Source organism: Cottoperca gobio, chromosome 18 (assembly GCF_900634415.1).
Source record: "Cottoperca gobio chromosome 18, fCotGob3.1, whole genome shotgun sequence".
NCBI classification, from domain to species: Eukaryota; Metazoa; Chordata; class Actinopteri; order Perciformes; family Bovichtidae; genus Cottoperca; species Cottoperca gobio.
In genome coordinates, this window is record NC_041372.1 from 7,053,010 (window position 1) to 7,075,843 (window position 22,834).

The window sequence follows — 22,834 nt, forward strand, 5'->3', positions numbered from 1 at the left end:
ATTATTTCTACAGCCTTTATTTCAAAATAAGAGCGCACCATTATTCAAGATAACTTTCTCACCAAAGCGCATGCTGTATACAATTTTTAGCATCTTTAGTCATGGTATAATGTGTTGATGCAGTTAGCAGTGACCACCTTGAAAAGCAAGACAAATAAAAACATTTCAAAGAATTGAATAAACAACACGTGCAAAGAGCCAGAGTCAGAAATGCTTAAATTAATTTAATCAGTAATATTTACATAACAGGACCCATCCAACAAACTGTGGAGAGGATATAACATGATTCAAAGAAATACATTTGAAATGTATTTATTCTGATTTCACTTTCCCTTGATGACAAAAAGATCCTGAAACACATTTCATGTGTATTTATTAAAAAGCAGGCTATATTATGACACAAAACCCTTTAAACTACAATCCCCTACATTAATAAAAGAGTACATTTGAAATGAACGATGACAGAGTACTTCTCAGATTCATCACCTCAGAGAACTGAGAGGAAGATGTCAACGTTTGTTACGAGGGAACAGTATCCAGAAGCTTCCGTCTTTTAATCCTGGGTTAGCGAGTACAAACCAAAGAAATGCCCTCAAAAATAAAACAAATCTTTTTTTAAAATCAATGGAGCAGAAATCCACAATTTATACCAACAATTTCTGAACCGACATTACTTTCCTTTTTTATAAAACTGTAAGATTTTACACTACATAAAATAATTGTATTTTACAACAATAGAACTTTAGACAGTAAAATAGGTTTTGATTGAGGTAATTACATCATGGTGCTTGTACAAAGTAAAAAATAATAAAAATAGATTTTCATCTGTTTTTTCCCTAAAAACACAACCACCCAACCAATGTACACTTTTTATGTTGCTGTCGCTTCTTTTCTGTCTGTTGTTTTACCCACAAACCTCTTTAATGAGATCAGACCTTTCATAGGAGGACATCAAATACTTTGTCAAAAGTATCCATTTGGTAGAACCTGTTAATTTACCTCTCTGTGAACATAGGAATCCGGTTTCACTCTCCAATCCGCCCACTCCGACCCACCCACACATAGAAAAGAGTCATGTTTGAGATTTGACATACTTACAGGTAGCCCTATTCCCTCTTGAAACTCCATGAAACACCAAGATTTCAATTTGACCGCTTGCTGTAGTTACACAGAAACAAAGAAACAAAGCTTTGGCGACATCTGTTGGCCAAACATTGGAATTACACCCGTCTGGAAGGTAAAGAAGGATTCATTCTCAAAAAACGAAGTCAAAAAAAATTACGTCCTAAGAATTTTCCCAAAAACCTTTCCTTGACCTTCCGCAGCCGTAATTTCGAATAGTATATACACATTTTTAGACTGTATCTCCTGGCAGATTCACGATGTTGAACTCAATTGTTCTCATCAAAAGTGACAGAAATAGTTGTGAGAAGAATAAAAGCAAAAAATAAAATAAAAGTTCAAGCCTTGGTTCTTTTCTCACCTACACAGCTGACCTATCTCAGCGTGAAGTGGGTGAAATGTTCGGACACAGCCCTCCTCTCACAGGGGCTTTCCAAAGCAGGGAATTAACTTGACCATTCTAGCTAGGCTAAATATGCCTTAGACCTTCTGTATCTCTGTACTAAAAGCACAGCGGAAGCAGTTATCAATTGTATCTGGCGGTGGGCCAAAGGGATCCCTTTAATAGCTAACATAGTAGCAAGAAAAAACTCTGGTCAAACTTAAGAGTCCCGCAGTGTATGATTTGAAGGGGATAGACAGAGGCTTCATTTAACCCAGGGAAAGGTACCTTAGTTATCTGCTCTGTCCTCTACACTCTGTAGTTACTTGTGGAATGCAAGCAGAGACCGCCCACTTCCTCCCACTTCAAACTGGCACGGACCCATAAAACAACAGCATGGCATCCTCCCAAAACCAGAGGATGCACGCTTTATTCCTTTTGGAACCCTGAATCACAGAGCAGTCCATCTCAAACATGACCCAGGATAGCTAGAGTACGTTTCTCTTAAGAGGTGAAGGCGATTCACACAAGAATCAAGGCACAAATCTGGACATGACCTGACACACTTTGCGGAATGACTTATTGCACCTCATTCACAATTGAAATTGTCACATTGTACATACAATGCATTGTTGATTCCAACTTGCTGGAAACCCCAGGGGGGAAATGTATTGGGAGTCTAAGATGGCTATTTGGAAGCCTGCTTAACTCAAATGTCTCTTTTACTAGCAAGGCTGCTTATTTTAAGGAATTCAAGGAGGCTGTAGAGTTCCATAAGTAAATTCCCTTTCTGTGTCCTGTGTACATCATACAAAGTAGAGGTAACTCTAAAGTCTAGAACTCTAAAAGAGCGTTTTGGTAAGTAACCCAACCCACAGCGTTCGACCTCAGAACCTCTAGGGTATTGTGGCATAATATTCATTTGTGAAGGAGGTTTTAATGAAATGTTACAAATATAGTGTCAGGTGGAAATGATCTACAGTGGTGCTCCAAGTAGCCTTCCTGGTGCATCTACCCTGTATTGATTTGAACAAAAATAATATGAGCAGTTTCCCCTGGGTATGGAGCCAGAGCACAGCACGGTTGCAGCCTGCATTCACACCGAAATCAGGCGAAAAAATGCCAGTTCTACCAATCGATTTCAATGTGGGTGGTGCGCTTTGGTCGCGGAATCAACTTTTGGAGAAACGCAACCCGACTGCGCAACCAGCGATCCATTCAAATTCCAATGGGCCATTCGAATAAAATGTGTCGATCCAATGAGTGTCACTCAAACAGGCCATTTTAAGTGACAAGTCTGCGCTAATCGCCGCGACGCCCAATTTTGGTGTGAATGCAGCTTTAAAAGTTAAACTGCGACCAGGACCAGGTCTGGAACTCCTTTTAATAGCTATACATTGGTTTTATTCTCGCTTTCAGTGATGGACCTCAAAGCTGGTAACATAACTGTTTTTTTCAATTTCTCTCAAAAGGGATTATGATGTGCTGGCAATAGAAGGGAATACACTCAAATCCTCACACAACAGTACTCCGGTAATCAAGCCCCCGCTATTTATTAAGTGGCCCGTGTTGTAACAAAGTGCCAGAGGCTGAGGAGTACCACACTCGGAACAGGCTCGGTGTCAGAGAACTTAAACTCATGATTGTAATAAACAGTTCTCGTCTTCATCTTGACACAGTACATATACATTTGTGATAGAAGTCACGTGTTACCAGCACACTGGCCATTTATTTTTCTGTCCGAGTAAACTGTTTGTAAATTAACCAAAAATGGGAGCCCTTAGAGTTAGCAGCAAAATCCTCATATCAAGCAGTTCAATTCTCTGTTTCTAACATACCTTTTAACCACACACACACACACACACACACACACACACACACACACACACACACACACACACACACACACACACACACACACACACACACACACACACACACACACACACACACACACACACACACACACACACACACACACACACACACACACACACACAGTTGTCCATGTGATGTCATGAGTGCGACTCTGCACACTGCTCTGTAGACACCAGCTCCACAGCACCAAAACCCAAATAGACAACCACTAAAGAATGTGCTTTTTGGACAGGTTGGTTTTTCATGTGTTCTAATTGGGGAATTTAATGGAAACCCATTTGAGCCAAGAAAAAAAAAGGAAATGATAAGTGAAAATACTGAAGGTAAGTAAAAAACATATATATGACATAATAAGTCATAATTTGTCAAGTCATAAGTCGCAAGTCATAATTTCCACTTTCAGTTTTTTTTTTCTCAACTTTAAGTCAAAATATGTACTTTTTAAAGTCAGAATTATGAGACACCAGATCATACTTTTGAGACAGATAAATCCAAATGATGAGAGATCACTATGTCATCTTTGAGAATAAAAAATAAATAATGCTCTCATAAAAAACTAAATCTCTAAACTAAACGTGGTACTCTAGAATTCTGACATATCATAAATATCTACTTCAGTCATTCACAGGTTACTTATTTTTCCTTTTTTCTTCCATTAAATTTCCCATGTGAAAGACATTTCTTTTTCTATATCGTTTACATTAATTTTATTATTTTAGTTACTTTCCATATACAATCAATGATAATTCTTCTAATTTTACAACTTTGTTTTTTTTATAGCTTTCCCCATCATTCCTATGACGTCAACAGTCAATTTGCTACACGAAGCTGTGATCTGGAATCCATCAGGATGGAAACACGAGCAGTCAGACAACCAAGCGAGTAGTTGTAAGCAAGTCTACCCAACGACAGTACCTAGACTAATTAGATGACTGGCAAAATAGACAATAGAAACATTTTGTCCATCAACTAAAATGTCCCTTTGATGTAAAAATCTGACCCACATGGTGTCCAATTAAAATGTGTGGGAAAATATCAACACCCGTCCAAAAGGCACATGTGCGATGAGATCTCGTGAGTTTTCACGTGGGACTTATGTTGTGGATAGCATATGTAGAAACAGTCGGGTTTACAAAAAAACTAAAAAGTGTGTGTGTGGGGGGGGGGGGGGGGGGAGTGAGAGCTAACCGGTTTCTTCTCACTGTCCCTAAAACTGTGTGCTGGTATCAAACACCTTGGCATGGTAAGGCTATCATGGACCTGGGCTGGTTCCTCCATCCGGGGTCTGTGTTTAGTGAGAACATAGAAGCACAAGACGTGATCCAGGATCAGAGGCCAGCACCACTTCATGTCCCTAGACTATCTTGAGCACCTGAAATATATTTCAAACCATATTGAAGCTGCATTCAAAAAAAGTAAGTTTACTGATTAATTCTAAACCAAACTCTCCCTAGTTGGCTAGAACTGCGTTTGCTCTCAGCGCCATAGCTTAGGAAGTGCTGAAAAATACTGCTTAGCTGATAGCTGTGGCAAACCACACAGTGACACTGTAGAAGCTTGTAGCCTCCAACTGCGTGAGCTCTGCAGCAGTTTCTAACCAGCTCCTCGAAGGAAAAAAGAGGCAACACTCAGGAGCAGTGCAGCAAAAGTAGGAAGAAAGTGTGAGAAGTGAGAATCTTGATTAGCATTTTCGCTTTGTTCACACAGGACACCGGCGCTTGTGTAGCAGGACGTAGGCAGGCGCTGGGCTGACGGAGACAAAAAGTGTCCCCTCGCTGTAACTGTGAAATGTATCATTTCCCATTGGGGTTTTTCTCTCTTCACCTCTTCAAACGTCAATATGTATTCTTATGCCGTTTGACAAAAAATAATCTTAAGCGCATCTCAGGATCTTTCCTGTTGAAATGCTCGTGGAAAAAGTAAGAAGTTGGAAGAAGAACCTTGATTTACAACGGCTTCTCCAAGATCAAAATAAGAAACGCAACGCTCAACTACAAAGATGAGAAGATCAGATGGGTCCATGGCGGTTAGCTTAGCTTAGCATAAAGAGCTAGATTGATTATAAAAAAAAAGAAAAGAAAACCACCAACAGCTTTTCCTCCGCTCTGCTGCCTCTGCGGACGCCTTTACACATTGCACTGTGTGTCCTGTGTGTTCAAAAGCCCTCGGACTGAAAGCCACTGAATGTCTTTAAGGCTTCCCTGTAGGGCGTGTGTGTAGAAAAGTCTCGTGACAAGGCTGTACTGTGACATATTGCATAAATCACCATCATCACCATAACCACTATGATGTTAGAATAACTCATCAAATCTAAATCTTGTTAGCATTATTCTTTGTTATCGACAGTTAGGACTGCACAATACTAATTAATTCCCTGCGTGTGTGAGAGACTGACAAATCAGAGTGAGGAGGAAATAAGTGCAAGTCAACAAGTAGATCTGTGTGTGTGTGTGTGTGTGTGTGTGTGTGTGTGTGTGTGTGTGTGTGTGTGTCACCAGCCCTCAGAGGGGAGTTTGTAGGTGTGTGTATTGCTGTGGTGGTGTGGAGGAGGTGGAGGAGGAGGTGTTGGGGGTGTTAGCCAGGCGGGAGGAAGGGGAGGAGTCAGACAGCTGCAGCTCCTCCAGCTTCTTCAAGTACTCGTCTCGGAGGGCGAGCAGCTCCTTGTAGCGCTGCTCCACCGGACTCTGCTGCTGCAACACACAACACACACACACACATCACTGGGGCTCCACCAAATGTAATTGTTTTATAACATTCAAAGTTTCTATTGGAGGTTTTCAAACGGAGCGACGAATGTCTGTCGCCATATTTTATGACGTCATCAGCCTAAAATTAAAAAAGTTATTAAATCAACTTTATTTAATAAATATAACACATCAGTGTGTGCTGCTCTTTGTTTGCAGCAAGTGGGAGAAAAAACTTTTAAAAAGTCAAATACTGACAAATATGGATTGAAGCAGAATATTTCGTTAAATAAAAACATGCTGTGAATTTCCTCTTTTTTTCAATAGGTTTTGACTAATAGACTTATTGGAAATGTTTGGAAACAATCGTATGCAGCCACCACTGGAATCTAATTCTATAAGTAATACTAAAATAATATTAGTGTCGTCAATTTGGATTGGACAGGATAGTTTTAGTGCATTTTCATTCAACAATTCAACAATATTTTTGTAGTTTTTTGAGTAGATTAAAACAACACGTGCATATGTCGTTGATAAATATTAATGTCCTTGGCAAAAAAAAGGAAGATACTGTGATGGAAGATACTTTCTCATATTATTAATTTAAGATGTTCTTTTTCAAAATAATGAAAGTGGCCTATTTGATAACTGGCTCTGTGAATAATATGTGATGCCTGCTCAATTAACTATTCCAATTATAGAATGATGAGCCAACTTTACTCCAAAATTACAAAGTTGTCTAGTCACCTACTGCTTGTCCTTTGTCTGCCAAATTAATGTCACAAAATAAGAGGAAAACACTGCCATATATATGAAATGTCATTACTACAAACTAATACACAAATACATGGGGTCTGGGGTCCAGGGCAGGTCACAGTATATTGTAACGAACACACCGGCAGTCCTACCTGTTGTCGTATGCGTGGGTTCCAGCGGATGTAGTAAGTTACCCACAGCTCTAGGTGGCGCATGCTGGCGACGGGGTAGAGGACCCTGCCGGACTCCGGGGTGTAGAAGGGGTTTAAATACATTTCCATCTTGCTGTTGACCAGAGACCACAGAGACACCGTCTTCAACCTCACCTCCTGCACAACGGAGAGGGTGTGATTACAAACTCAAATGCACTGCAAGGTGAAGTGAACGCATGCATGTTGAGGGAAAACTTACATGCTGGTCTCGTGCACTCTCACAGTTGTAAAGGAAAGTCCCGAAGCAGCAGCTGTAGAGATGATCCAGGATCGTCAGCAGGAGGCGCTCATTAAACTCAAAGGCTGTAGGAAACTGAGAGGAAGGATATCACCAGGTCAGCAGCTCTTTAAATGGCCTCCAAGGTTTCTCCTTAGGCTTTGTTTACGGATACAATTGACAATTCTAATCTTCCTTTTTATAACGTGGAGCATGTGGCGGTTTCTATCTTGTGATACAGAATTTTTTTAACTGAAGTTAAACAAGGAAGAAACACCAAGCATGGCAGTGCGTAGGTGTAATTAAAAATAATGAGGAAATTTGCCTACTCAGGTTGCATTTTTTATTTATTTTTTTCGTAGTGCAATTATCAGCAATAAAAGGAATAATGCTCAAAATATAGACAAACTATTTCACACTAAATCGCCAACACCTCCAATGAATGTATTTATAATTCAGAGCTTTTGCACTTTGAGCTGCTGCACCTACATGAACCAAAATAGTAAATGCAGACGCCCACACAGCCCGTGCGCCCAACACCTTCTGTGTGCTGCTCATTGTGCCGTTTGTGACACAGGATGAAATCTAATTAAAACTCCAGCAGCTGGCTCGAGCAATAGATGAGAAGAAAAAAAAAAATCCTCTTATGTCAGTCTAATCAGTCTTTTATAGCTACTCAGGGACAAATGATAGAATTGCCTTTGGGAGATTGAGAGTGCAGCTTGATGATTAAGACACGTACCTGTTTCGTCATCTGCCACACACAGTCTATGAACTGAACGAAGACGGGCGATCTGTCCTGATCTGCATGGTTCTTGTCACCGTGACCTATCCTCTATACACACACACACACACACACACACACACACACACACACACACACACACACACACACGATTAACTATTTCAAGCAGTCAATTGAGCAATTTCTTCTATAAATGTCAAACGGAACAATTTGAATATTGCTTTTAAATATCAGACAGTATTGAAAATAGATTCATATATTAAAGAACACACAGCTCAAGTAGATCGTTCTAAAAAGACAGGAGTTACTTACCGAGGCAAACTTGTGCCCAAAGCTGATCCATTCCTTCTCAATCAGCACCTGAAACAACAAACATCTTCACTTCCTGTCCATTCATTTCACGAAAGCTTTAAAGACATCCAATTACTTTTTTAAGTGCAGTAAAAGTGCCGCACTGGTGCAACTAGAGCTTACTCTGCTGCTCTCTGGTTGTGGAGGAAGCCGTTTTCTTTCATTATCTTGTTGTCGAGCTGTTACTGACCTGGAATCCTCGGAGGGTGCGGTAGTGACTGTCCAGCATCAGCATGGCCAGAGACGTGAGCTGAGCAGTTCTGTCCCAGCCGTCACTGCAGTGAACCAACACTGAGTTCCCGCTGGAAACCTTGTCCGCTACTTGGATGGCTCCTGACAACACCAGCTGCGCACACAGAGACACTTTGCACTTTTAGAAAACGAGTAGAAACAGCCCATGAAGCCACAATACTTCAAATAAAAATGATAATGTACGTAGATGAAATAATCTCTTACCTTAACATGTTCTAGCCAGTGTGTAGACTCCAGACTGGACAGCCAATGAGATTCCTCCACATTGGGGTACACGATGTCTTTGAGTTTCTTTAGGGATTCCCTCATGACGTGGATGTTCTGGATGTCCAGGAAGACGAGCTCTGCGCTTTGGTACTCATCGCCCTCGTAGCCTCCCCCTGTGGCCTGGGGATAGCAGAGAAGATAAAACAAATAAATAGGGCTGAAAGAAACCTTCGCATTCAGTAACAGGAAGTGTGCACTCACGGAGTGGAAGCATTACAGGAAGTATGGGGCCACCAAAAACAGAGGACTTCGAACATTCAGAATAAAAAAGTGTTTTTGAGGTAAAAACGGAAAATGTACAGCGTGCACCTGAACCTGTAACATACTCACTAATGCTGAAGCAATAAATATGATAAATCATTTAGTACTGTGAGAAAGAAAACAGTATTATTATTATTATTATTATTATTATTATTATTATTATATTATTATTGGAAAAGAGTTCTATGAGTAGATAATGTTTCAATGAAATAACTAATGGCCAATTTTTTGTATTTAAAAAAAAAAAAGAAAGTGTAAAGACTAATTAAATAGATAAAGAACAGATGATTTGATAATGCAAATACTCAGTATTTGTAGCCCATAATTGCCATAATATCTACACCACATCAGAACTACCACATACATTTGCCCTGTACACGAAAAGTAACCTTAAAAGATTTGTTACTTCCCGTTTCCCTCTCATTACTTATAAATACTAATAACGTTTCAGACCCTTGAACCCCTCGAGTACTTCCTTCCCCTCTGACCTTGTTGGCCACAGCGTTGACGCTGGGCCGAGCGTCGTAGATGGTGAGCTTGGTGGAGTCGTTTGCCTCCCTGATCACGTCCAGGTAGCGCTCGTCGTCCTTGTTCCTTTTACCCGACATGCCAACCAGAGGCTGACTGCAGCGGACGATCACGGCCTGGTTCTCCCTGTGGATCCACGATAGAACCTAGAAGGCACAAAGCGACATTAGTACTGTAGGACATGGACTCACTAAGCACAACGCAAAGAAGACCCCTTTAAGGCCAGGGGCACTAAAGTAGACCAATGAAAGTACAGGTCATGCTTAACGTGATGAGACTTATTTTCAAATAAAACAATACGTAAACGTCACTTTGCATAGCTTCAACGATCAGTCCACAGTCACGTACTTATGTATAGTATGTTTCAGGCTTAAGGAGAGTATGCATGTATAGAAGTAAGCAAACAAAACACTTATATTAACCTGAACTGAGCCTCACAGGCCACACATTCCCTCAGGCTGTAAACTGCATAAACAAAAACTGCAAATCAATTATTTTGTTAGTCAATCTCCGAAAACCATCGGCTATCGGGCTGACAATGATTGAGCCTTTGGGGGGCAATGGAAAACAGATGCCAAAATCTTGTTCAGTTGCCCACAGATTCTTCAGTCATATGCAGATAATTCGGGGTGAGTCCCTGGTTGGGGATCAGGAGATGAGACTTGTTTGCAGCCGGAAAGGAAGGAACTGCCTTCAATATAGTCGGGGCAAAGATATGCTCACGGTTGACGGCGAAAAAGAAGTTTGAGGTAAGTGGTGAACGGATTTATAAAGCGCTTTCTATTAGAGGGTAGATTTCTGAGTTTACCTTGGTTGGTAAGTCACCAATGATTAGAAGAAATGACAGTAGTTTAAGGGCAGTTCAGGAATGAAAATGAGGAAATGTCACATGACTATTTCAAACCCTGTACTGCACATTCAATCACAACAACTGTTTCCAAGGGAAGCAAACCAAACGGCTACAAACAGTTCGACTCTCAGTTTTACTTCTCTGCTCTTCATTTCAATATTTCCAAGATATAGTCATTCAACACGAGCATCTTATTTCTCAATGCAACTCAAACATTTGGAAACATCCGTTGTGTGCTCACCGGTATGCGTCCTTTTGACCTGAAGGCAGCCACTCTCCTGAGGTCCTCCTCTTTGCTTTTAAAGGGCACCGCCAGCACCGTGGGGTAGGTGTCACACAGCTCGTAGTTCTTATTGATGAATGTGATACGCCACTTGTTATTAGGTAAGCCCTGCGAAAGACAATGACCAGTCAGCGGCTATAAACTCAACTTCACAAAAAATTGTTTGAGTCTAGTTCCGTCGCGGATAAGTATTGTGTAGGAAACATAGCAGTATTGTGCAATAGTAAAGTCTTGATTCTGCACTTGTATTCCTCCTCACCTGCCGTCTGAACTCCTCTATGGGTTTGTAGATGTCCCAGCCGTTCTCCCCGTACTTTTCCTGAGTCACGTATGCAAACAGTGGCTGGATGGAGGGGAGAGAAGGAGACTTTTCATTTACAATAACATTAAAGCAGCAGGACAAGTGGCAGAGACAGAGAACAAGACGGACGAGTCGCCTGGATAATGGAACAATTCTATTAGGTAGATTATCTGACCATTAGTTTGATTTATTTGACCTTTTGTTTGTCAGTTTGGTGTTGTGGATGGCTCTGAATACTTAGCCTGCATCTACAGATTATTTTACTTATGAATTGATCTGTCAAATCTTTTTTCTTTCTAGTCTAAACAACATCTGGAATCAGCTCAGACAAATGTCTTGTTTTGTCCAACCGAGGATAGAAAAACTGAGAAAAGCAGCAAATCTGAGACATTAGAGAAGCTGATGAATGACTAACAATGAATTAAGTTTTCTGTTAATTGATTAGTTGCCTAATTCTTTAAGCACTAATGAATACTACAGGAACATGCTTTGTTGTCACCATCAGGCCCAGACAAGCGCAGACTTTTCTCCTTATGTCCACGGGCTCGTAGCGCTGACCTTTTATTCAAAGTACCACACATAAGTGAGAGTGACTTAACGCCATCTACACAGGAAATGAACAGTACATGTCTGAAATAGCTTGCATGTGAAACACAAGGAGCTATAAATATTCTTAAAAAGATAAACCACTGGCAACAGTATAATGCTGCTTGCTTGGTTGTTGTCCAGTCCAGCCGGGAGGTAGTTGTCAAGAGTCCACTGGCCCGTACCAAGAGACACACACATTTCTTAGCACGCAAGATTATTAGCCAAGCAGATGTAGCTGTGGTGTGGGCAGGGAGCCGAGTGAGCTGGCACATGAGGGGGTTGCATTTCGGCACTCGACATTTGCATGAATACTGGGCATTGAAGCAAATGGAGGACGACTGGAAGAATGTTTTTATTTTCTCAGCCAGTACTGGGTGGATTTAAATGGTTTGCTGCTTTAACCCTCGTGCATCACTAGGGACGTTTTCTGGCTTTTAAAATCTTCAACCATCACGGCTGCGTTAATACATATGGCACACATTTTTGCAAGGGTGTGAGTTCCCCCCCCCCCCCCCCAATCACAGCTCCTACTCTATAATAAACTGTTCAGCCAAACAAACACAAATGTCCTCAATTATTATAAATCTCCATTTAAAAAAAGCACAATTTTTGATCCCATGGCCATTTCAGCATTAATAAATGCATTATATTATATCAGAGCCTTGGCTTCAAATATTTAATTTTTACTATTTTCCAACAGATTGAGCCATTTTCTCATGTTTGCCCTATGGGGCAAATACATGCTAAAATTCAAAAACTGTTTTTATGAATATTGGGTAGTGATGATCAGGACTGATGTTGGTTAAAAATATATATATATATATATATATATATATATATATATATATATATATATATATATATATATATATATATATATATATATATATATATATATATATATATATATATATATATATATATATATTGATGGCAGTTTTTCCTGACACACACATTTTTGTTTTTGAAGAACATCAGAGCAACTTTATTTTTTAAATGAGGCACAAGGGTTAATACATATATTAGCAATTTACAATAAAGGCACTGGAGCCTCCTGTTTAAAGTGTTCCCTACACACAGTAACCGGTGTGTATTGTGCTCTAGATTGTACTGTGTTCCTCGTAATTAGTCCAACCAATGTGGATCAAACCATCTGAGAAAGAAAGGTTCCATCTGTATGTTTGTAAATGAATTCCCTTGCTGGCCAAGTAAGCAATAAGGTCTCCCCTTTTCTTCTTCTCCCAGATACAAGAAAAACCCATGTGTTAGTCAGTAGGTGGCAGTAGAAGTTAGAAGCTGCCTCACCAGACCATGTGAGAGGGGGAAGGCGTATTTGAAGAGGAGCTCGAAGATATCTCTTCTGCTGTGACCTTCCTGCTTCAAGGCAAACCTCAAGTTTCTCATGTCCTGAGGAGGAACAGAGAAGAGCAACAACTTAAGTATCAACAACACACACACACACACACACACACACACACACACAATATTAGATAATATACCAAACTACAGAAGCATTCCCTTAAGAAGAACTGTGTGATTGCATTGGTGCTGACTTTATAATCCGATGAAAACTTGATGATCTTAGAAGAGTGTTCCACAGAGCACTGCACTCTTATAACACAGTCAGTCTTTTAAAAAACTCATTACTTCACTAGTGAGCTATCCCCCAGTAATGCCTGGCTGAGCACCTGCTACGGGTAGCTGCCCTTACTTAAAAGGTGCCCTGTGGTGTTTTTGACCTCTAGTAGCATTATGCATCAGTGTGAGCTCGATGTGTGGGTCTGCGTTTAGCTGGTCACGAACATTGCTCAGTGATACACGCAAAGAGTTATGGTGAGTAACACCGAATATAAACAGAACTTTTGTTTGCTGAAAAAAAAAAAGCCTCCATAGGGCACCTTTAATTTGTGAGGTGGTACAAACTCAAATGATCAGCGAGCAGACAGTGACACTCCTTATGCTGTACCTCTCAGCACACACACACACACACACACACACACACACACCTTGCAGGTGATATCCAAGCCGTAGGAGTTTTCTCCTCTGCTCGACGCCCCACCCATCTTCTCCACCCGACTGATGGCACCCAAAGGAACGTCCAGCATCACCACCACATCCTACAGCAAACAGAGTCAGCGTGTCATTACAGCAACACACAAAATGTAAATATAACACACGCAAACAACCACACACACCAACATCAACCAATAAAAGTACTCTACCATCTACTATTATAATAGTCACTAGAAATGCTCTCTTTGTCCCGCTGCATATGTATAAAGTAGACAAAGTATACAAATTTGGAAACCCTAGACCTGCCACTGATACCCTTGTGACCTGAGATAGACCCAGAGACATTAGATACCCTGAGCCTATAAGTTTCTTATCATGAAAAATTATATGGACTGCCACAAAAGGTTCAACTCTAACTCATTTTATTACTTTGCAGCAGGCAATCAATTGCTGATTGAGTTTTTTCTCCCGCAGCAGACATTAAGGAACTTAATTATAATAATAAATGTAATCTGCTCCCAACTATGCATTTACAAGAGATGTTTTTTTGGTGCAGTGGCATATCGTTAATCACCGTTAATCTGCACAAGTGGCTGCTCTTCAATATAAAGCAACACATTTGCGATCGCTTCCTATCCTGACAAGTGCGCCGTGCAAACTGAAAAAGAAAGCTGCATCTCCTACGCCTGCTGTGTGAGTGAGTGTGTGTGTGTGTGTGTGTGTGTGTGTGTGTGTGTGTGTGTGTGTGTGTGTGTGTGTCTGTTATGTCACAGTACGCCAGTGAAATGGATGACTTAGGTCTTAATGTCAAAGAAATGTTCTTTTTTCTTTTTAAGACTTTAAAACATGTTCACATCATCACAATCCAAATCATATCCACAAGGTTAACAACTCTTAAGGGAGCGCAGAGCAAAGTTTTAGTGAGCAAAAAAACATATTACTATTCCACATAAATACATGTTATATAGGACTCTTTCAGATTTACTGTATGTCTCCAAGGGAGGTGGGGTGATTTTAACATTACCTGTGCTGGTCTGTCATTTTAATCCTGTCTGGAGCGCGTATGTGGGGCATTTTCCATCCCCAACGTCAACCCAGTCATAATTACAGCTGCAATTAGCTTCTGTTTTTCTGTGAACTGGCTGCTCCTCCTGTAATTTAAATCCTGTTTTATATTCTAAAGTGGATCTCTGATTTTATTTGATTTTTCCACAGGAAGAGCTGCTTCTCCCCCCCCCCCCCCGTCATCACTTCAGTGAGAAATTAAGACTTTTATGTGTAAATATTTTTCGCAAATCTGATTAGGGCTGTATGTCAACAATCTGCGCGTCCCCTACAACTCTCCCACGCCCCAATTGGGGGAGACTTGTCACACCACATCCTGTAATTTCCCCCCATGGTTAAAATACCTTCCGGAACGATGAATTAAATTACAGAGAAGGACAGTGAATATTTCATCCCTCACCTCCCCCTGTAATGTTAATCCTGTCCGAACGGGGCTTAAGTCTGTAATAACAGACCAAGGCAATAGTGCACCATGTTAAAACACCACAAGCAGCTCACACACAGAGAGACGTGTCACAGGCGTTATGTTATTTAACCTCACTGCTGGTAGGCTGGTTGACGGCTTTCATCTGTCAAACACGCAGACACTCACACATCCAGTGTGTGAGCCACTGACTGAGTTTAATGGGACTTACAGCGTCTACGCTCTTGAAGTAGAGTCTGTAGTTGGTGATCAACACTTTTCCTTTCACAGCTCCATTGAATGGACAGATGTAGATGGTTTCTTTATCTGAAAACAGATACAAACATTGTTTATGCTTTTGCTTCCCCCATTCCTGAACCTACACGGGCCTCATTAGCACTCAGACATCCTTATAGTGTTGGTAACACACAAGAGGAGAAGAAGCAGGAGAAGAGAAGAAGAGAACCGTGCAGCAAAGGTAGGCCATAAATACCATCTGCTCTGCGTGACCAATAAGAGACTAATAGGGAAAGACCCACTCAGTTCTGGGATAAAATCATAGTAATAATTAGTGGGTTATTAGTCAGATGTAGGAACATGGTGACAATCCCTACAACAAAGTCCAAGTTAAGTGATTTGCTTTCATGCAGATAGATGGATGAAAACATTTAGTTTTTTCTGTTTTCTTGTCTTACGAAAATAACCACTGAGTTTTGCTGTGCGGCAGGTGTAGACGAGGTGTTTGCAATAGAAAAAATTGAAGTTTTAATCAACCTGAATTATTAATTGTAGAATTGTGCATGAATGAAATGCAAGAAAAAAATGTCTAATTTAAAATCTGACGATATCTGATCAAAGAACGAGTAAACCAGACTCGGTATTTAAGAACAAATATCAGTATTTGTTAACCTGAGCTCGGGAGACGGTAGCAAAATCTTCACTAATAGCGGGAACAACTTTCGGTGCGATTACATACAAAGCCAATGCAAAGATTTGCACCGGCACGATCAGCGAGAAACAACATAAAAGTGTGTTTGCCGTGTTCACAGCACACCAGTCTACCTCCGAGCTCACCTGCCTTCTACTCTGGTGGAGAATACATGAACTTCTGAAAATACAGGAAACACACTACCCGTCTCTCTGTCCTCCCCACAGCAGGACTGCGGTCTGTGTGCGTCAGAAAGTGTGATTTCTCATAACTTCTGGACGCTATCCACTGAGCCACGTGATTTTCTTGACAGACTGAATCAGGTGTTAGATTCTGATATACAGGAGCACTGTTCTCCGAGCAGCTCACATCACAGAAAAGTGGGAGTGATTGACATGTACTCACCTATAATTCTCTCCTCCCCTGGCAGCAGAGACACATCAGCTAACAACTCCATCTTCAGAGACTCTCTGGAGGACTACACACACACACACACACACACACACACACACACACACACACACACAACACACACACACACACACACACACACACACACACACACACACACACACACACACAGTTATTTACAAAAGGAGTGGTGAGGCTGTATATATTATTTTGTGCTTTTTATTTTCAGTGGAAGGACCATAGAGGGGGAAAAAAGGAATAGAAAGGGCAAGTTTGCTTTAGCCAGTTGAAGTGCAGTCAGATTTAGTGGCCAGTGAGATGAGACACCATCAACACGGCACTTTTCCTTTATTAAGATGTTGAACTGACAAGCTGTGACTTGGGAGGATTTAAGGAGCTTAGCAACCTAATTTGACACTGCCGCTCTTCATCCTTATTTGGAATTTCAGTTTATTTATTGTTTCACTTCCTAGACATACTGTACTATTGGTATTTGGAGTAGTCTGTTCTCCTCCTGTACTGTTCATGTCAGTAAGCACTGGGCTTTCAAATTAAATGTTTCCCATTTGGGGACTTAGAATGAACAGACAAAGATTCAAAGCTACTTCTACTTTTCACACCTCAACTATAAATCAGTCAGTTTTTTAGAATTGCTTAAACAACTGTAACCACAGAATAATCTGAATCTGAATCTGTTGTTTAGTAAGACAAACACAGAGTGAACACACAAATAAATTTACACTGGAGATGTGTGTGTCCAAGGCGTTGGAGTTGTAGACTGAGACTGGTGAGGCCATCGCTCAGGGAGGGGGCTTCCACAGGCTGAGAAAGAGAGAGACACGGAGTCTGTTAGTGGTGTCAGCAGCAAGGATACAATTATAAAGCTGGGGTCAGAATAGCAGACGATACGCATTCGTCATCAGATAATATGAGAGATACCAGAACATTTTCTGGTACAGCGAGCCCCGGGGCCAGCATACACCATGTTAGATAAGTCAGAACTTGTCAGTTTAATACAGCTGACATGGATACTGTCAGCAGAACATCAGTGGCACCCAAAATAAGCATATTATTTAACATTAACACAGTCGAAGACAGAAGTTTTTTTTTTTTTGTTTCGTATGTTTTTGACCAGTGTACCACTGTATGAATATTACGCAGGATTATGCACTTCCGATGGGCTCAAGTGAAGTTATGGGGTGTCATGGAGAGAGGAAAAATGCAATCACAAATGAATAAATCAGGCTATGAAGTTACTAATTTGTAGTGCTGTGTATTGGAAAGAATCTGGCAATACAATACATGTCAAGATACAGAGGTGCTGTGCCACATGTATACATGTATATAGTGCAATACTGTAATCAAGGTGAATTATTACGATTTAAAAAAATCTAATTTTAGGTAACTACTACTACGTTGAGAGGGCACATATATTTGCAAATTAAATAAAGTATTGACTCATTCAATCTTTGCATGGAAACTATTAAAGTGTTTTTGAGAATTGACACAGAATCTCCAAACATTATCTTAAATTCCTTATGCAGGCAGTGTGAACCTGCACACATGGGGTAAAGCAGAATCACCAGCATGTCCACTGTGCTCCAAGTGAGGAACCATGGAGCTGATGATTCCAGGAATAACACTGAAGATGCAGTAGATGTATTTTCACTGATCAATATCACCAAGCCCACTTGTGCCATTAGTATGTATCATCAATAATTAACTTACTAGCCACATTCTAATATAGAATTACCGTGTCAAAGAGTACACACAGTAGTTGGGTAAAAGTAAAATGATAACAAGTGTTCAGTGTTCTGGGGACGGTAACAATGCATCTCCAAGTAATGCTGGATCCCAGCTGATACTCAACTGTAGATACGGCAACACCCTAAAGAAATCATAGTAACAATATAGTGTAGGGAATTACCCAGAAGTCTAAAAGGAAAAACTCTTCTTCATGGGAACCAGAGACCTGTGTCATAACGTGAGAGCGGCAGGTTAGCTGGCTAACCTTAGGCTTTACTCAGGATTTCTTTTACACACTTCCAACCGGGGTATATGGTAAGCTACGCTACATGGCTATCCCGCTCCAGGGCCCAGATGCATAAAACTGTGTAATGCACGAGTCTCATTCATTCCAACAGTTTGCCATAAATGCATGTAGAAAAACGCCTTTGAACATCTGTTTGCATACCAAAATAATTGTGACCAGGATATGTAGTGACATGACACTTTGTCAGAGCTCGCTGGTAAACAAACTATGTAGGCTAATGGTGACACTGAGGCCGCACACGGAGCCGACAGACGACCGATACTGATAGATCTGTGATAATAAGCTAATGTTTGCCATTCTGATACATGAGTCAGGTTCTAATTCACAGTAAAGTGACTGGTAATAAAGAGCACAGAGCAACATCGATACAAAGCAGAGGAACATTTCTTTAATAATATAAATCACAAATAAAAGCAAGCAGGGTGATATGACAACATATACTGTTAAGACAATATACGGTACATTTGTCAGCCATTTGTTTACCAACAGCCATACTGCTTTTATTGTAGAAACTATCCCATTAAAAGAAGAAATACAGCAGTTTAGCTCCTTAAAAAAAAAGCTTTTCCAAAAACGATGGGTCCTACATTTCCCATAATGCAACGCAACAGCATTCTATCACATTTTCATAAAAGGTTTAATGGACTCTATACAAAAGTTTCAAGAGTAAAAAAAAAGGTTAAAAACTAATTAATTAATTCAATTCAAATGCAAAAGGGAGCTTAATTCCAGTCTCCTTAGAAATAGTGCTTCAGTGAACCTGTCTGAACACGAGAGCTTTAGGAGGGGAGGGAGGGGGAGAAACTGGGAATATGCATTTGTTGGTGAGTCAGAGAGAGGGTGTGAGTTATATGGAGGGAAAGAAAGTGTGAAAGAAGTGAAACTGGAACTTTCTTTTAGAAATCACGGCATGTGATTTAAGATTTTATTAGGCCTTTGCCACCAAAAACAAATATTAAAGACAGAAAGCTGGACTAACTAATGAGTAATAGCAGTGATTAATATCAAACAATTAGACAAGGGGGTGTTGTTTTGTATCCAGTCCATTCCATAATTTTGTTTTTGTGGCCGACAGTGGGTGAACAACCTTCAGAGGTGTGTGGTTGGGAACAGTATAAGGTTTTTAATAGACAGAGGGTGGATATTGAGCTTTGGTGGACAGTAGAAATGATGAGAGAGGCTGATGAACTGAGTGCATGTTTAAACATCATTCTTATGGTCAGATAAACTGGTTTTGTGTTGTTGTGAGAGCATATGTATCAATAGTCACATTAAGTACATGAAAACTACAAGCAATGAATGCTTCCTCATTATGTGAAAGCTTGAGGAAGCAGGGTGCCGTTTGAAGAGTGAGCTAACATAAAGTGAGGTTTTGTGGAATTCGTCAAATTCAGCAAATATCTCCTCACAGTTTGCTAGATGTACGTTGTCTGTGTGCACTGAATCGTTAATCGTCGATAGGAATAGGTTAATAGGAAACAAACAGTGGATCGAGCGACTATGGCTGTACGGAAATGTAATTTTTTACATGCTTCAGTCAAAAACCACAATAGAAGCTTTGAACATTTTTGAAAGGCTAAAGTATTACATCTATAAGCATTACATTATGGAATGAGACAATTAAAAGAGACGGGGACTGAGCGCCGCGGTGCTAGTTGTGAGAGTGTGAATGTTAGTGAACAGGTAAGTGAATCCAGTTTCTGAATAAACAGTTGTTCTGCAGTGGGGAGCACATGTATTGTAGCTGCAATAATGACCAGTGAGCAAGAACAGCAGAGAGTGAGGGCCTTGAGCTACCACAGCTATGGTTTCAGTGTGTCTGATTAACATCTTTCAGTGGATGTCTGCACACCACCTGAAGCTCAACCTCAGCAAGACTAGGATTGCAGAATTATAGGAATATTCTTTAGACTGCACCGTAGCCAATAACCATAACTCAAAACACTTCTCCATCTCTTTTCCTCTCCGTTTCTAAATGAAGCATTTGAAGCAGTACAGTATATTGGATGAGGTTCATGTACTTGCAGGATTCTTTTGTATTGTATTCACATTGTCGAATGCACTTATGTAATGTAATGTATGATGTAATGACAACTGGATTTACTCAGAAAAGTGATCATTACGACAGTAAGCAGCGCCTTTTCTACTAACCACACAGAAGACAAGAACAACACCTGTAACCATGGTAACGGACCATCAAAAACACACGACAGCTGTAGCCTTGGAAAGCTTAGAAGATGTAAAAATACAAAATACATGGCGGAAATGACACTAAAATGTATTTAGTTTTAGTTGACTAATTTACATTTTTCGTCAAAAGACTAAAACTAAATCCAGTACCAAAATCAACACTTATAGTAGATCCATACTGATATATATGTGGCAAAGTAAAAGCTGTCAATAACATTGGTCAGGTTGATGCATTGATCTGACTCAGTGACACAGAAGCTGGTGCAGTAAACCAAGCCAGCTGCTGAGTCTGCACATGCTTCCACCAGAAATACATTCAAAGAATAACTATGACTGCTCATGTACATTCACAGACATATTTCCACCTTCAATTACATTGGAACACCGGCACAAGGCTGTTAATCCCATACTAGATTTATTAAATCAACTTCAGCACTGGATCTGCTTCTGACCTGGTGACCTGCACATCAGTAGCTGGGCGACTAATGATGACATAAATCACGTTACAACAAAGCAGAAACACTTTCACTTCGACAACACAGACTATATCTGCAAATACTTTCTTTATCTGTGAGTAAATATATATATGCACACAATGATAATATCGGAGAGGAAGTTTTTTTATTTTATTAAAAGCACTTAAATGGTGAGTGATACTGTGTAATTCAGGGTGAGTGAATTAGCATTATCCGCGACTAACAGACCCTGACAGCATAGGAACAGCTTGCGGTGTCGATACTCAGTATGAATACACAGCCAAAGGGTGGCTTTCAGTCTTTTTCACTGTCGCGTACACATTCGGCGTCACAACAGGGTAGCGCTCATGGCTAAATTTGAGCTCACAGAACAGTTACAAGCGGGGTGGAGAAAAACAGAGCTCCACCAAAAACCCCTAAACTGAACTTTTCCAACTTGGCCATTCCAATAGACACAGCTGTAGAGTTGCACCAGGAAATAGCTAAGGCCTAGACGGTACGACAGCTTGTTCCAACCCGAAATACAGGCTATTTCTGACCTACAGTTCACAGAAACCTCCGGCAAACACCTCCGAAGAACACTTAATATGGACTCGAAAGGCCTCGTTGGGGCCAAATGTCTTAACTTACCCGCAAAGTGCGATTCTCCCGTGGCTGAATGTCGATCTGTTTCCCTCAATCCACAGCAGGAACTTACCCTACGTCACGTGCCGGCCTGTCATGGCGCGGATTGGCTGGTTGTCAAATTAGAGCATGCAAGGAATACAGGGAAAGGTAGTTTTCAAATGGGTTGCCATATTCCTTTTTATGGATCAGTTTTAAATAAATAAGACAAATATGGTATGAACAATAAAATGAAAGGTGTTTCAATTCAATGTTTTAACAGATGTTTTTTTTTTTGAAAGGTTTAAACTGAATGTTAGTTATCCCTGTGGTTTCTAGGGTCTAAACAAAGAAATAATAATACTTGATTTTTTCACTGTATCTACTGAATACAAAATATTCTGGAATGATGTGCAAAATACTCAAAACAATTTGTCAAATATTTACACTTTATGGTTAGGTATAGTATGTTGTGTTCTGAATTCAACAGTTATTGCTTTTTATTATAGGCTATATTTATGATTATTATTCAATGTTATTATTATAAGTTGGTTGCAAAAGCAGACCTCAAATATTCAAAGAAATTAAAGGTTTTTGACTGAAATAATTTAAATGTATCTAAACCTCTTTGGTTTTTTCCTCTTACATTTTAATTGAATTCTAATGATTGCAATCAGCACCCATTTTCCCTCTTCTGTTTATTTATTGTGTATTTGTGTAATGTCATAATTTTTTGCAAAGTATAAAGAGGCCTGGCCTGGATGAGCCAATATTCAGTTGAGTGGGATAAAACTTAAAAAACTTTTAATCTTAAAACAATTTAGAGCAAGGAGTCAATTAACCAAAATGCTTAGACAGTAATGCAGTTATAATTAACTTAAATATGTACATATATAGACAATTTCAGTGTACGTCATTTTATATTAAGTAAGTCAACTCCTTTTGCTATTTTTAGTATTTATTCAAACAATATCCGATTTCTCACTTTAGTACAACATAACATTTAGTCCCCATT

At 40.1% G+C, this 22,834-nt stretch overlaps 1 protein-coding gene across 1 annotated transcript; it reads right to left on the reverse strand.

The window, feature by feature from the left end:
* Positions 1 to 199: 199 nt before the first annotated feature.
* On the reverse strand, positions 200 to 21,978 carry mtm1 (myotubularin 1). Its single transcript, XM_029454677.1, has 16 exons — positions 21,847 to 21,978; positions 17,238 to 17,319; positions 16,492 to 16,564; positions 15,391 to 15,485; positions 13,684 to 13,794; positions 12,983 to 13,084; positions 11,048 to 11,131; positions 10,747 to 10,896; positions 9,616 to 9,801; positions 8,804 to 8,986; positions 8,538 to 8,693; positions 8,309 to 8,356; positions 7,994 to 8,086; positions 7,234 to 7,347; positions 6,975 to 7,151; positions 200 to 6,072 (listed from the first exon to the last, which is right to left on the reverse strand). The coding sequence occupies exons 2-16, from the start codon at positions 17,292 to 17,294 to the stop codon at positions 5,884 to 5,886; spliced, it is 1,818 nt and encodes a 605-aa protein (XP_029310537.1). The 5' UTR covers positions 17,295 to 17,319; positions 21,847 to 21,978; the 3' UTR covers positions 200 to 5,883.
* Between the last annotated feature and the right edge of the window lie 856 nt (positions 21,979 to 22,834).

Coding starts and splice junctions, on each gene's coding strand:
- mtm1 (XM_029454677.1), bottom strand. CDS start 17,294: ATGGCCTCACCAGTCTCAGTCTACAACTCCAACGCCTTGGACACACAC. Junction 15,486..16,491: donor AGGGGAGGAGAGAATTATAG/GTGAGTACATGT, acceptor ATCTGTTTTCAG/ATAAAGAAACCATCTACATC. Junction 7,152..7,233: donor AGAGTGCACGAGACCAGCAT/GTAAGTTTTCCC, acceptor TCCGTTGTGCAG/GAGGTGAGGTTGAAGACGGT.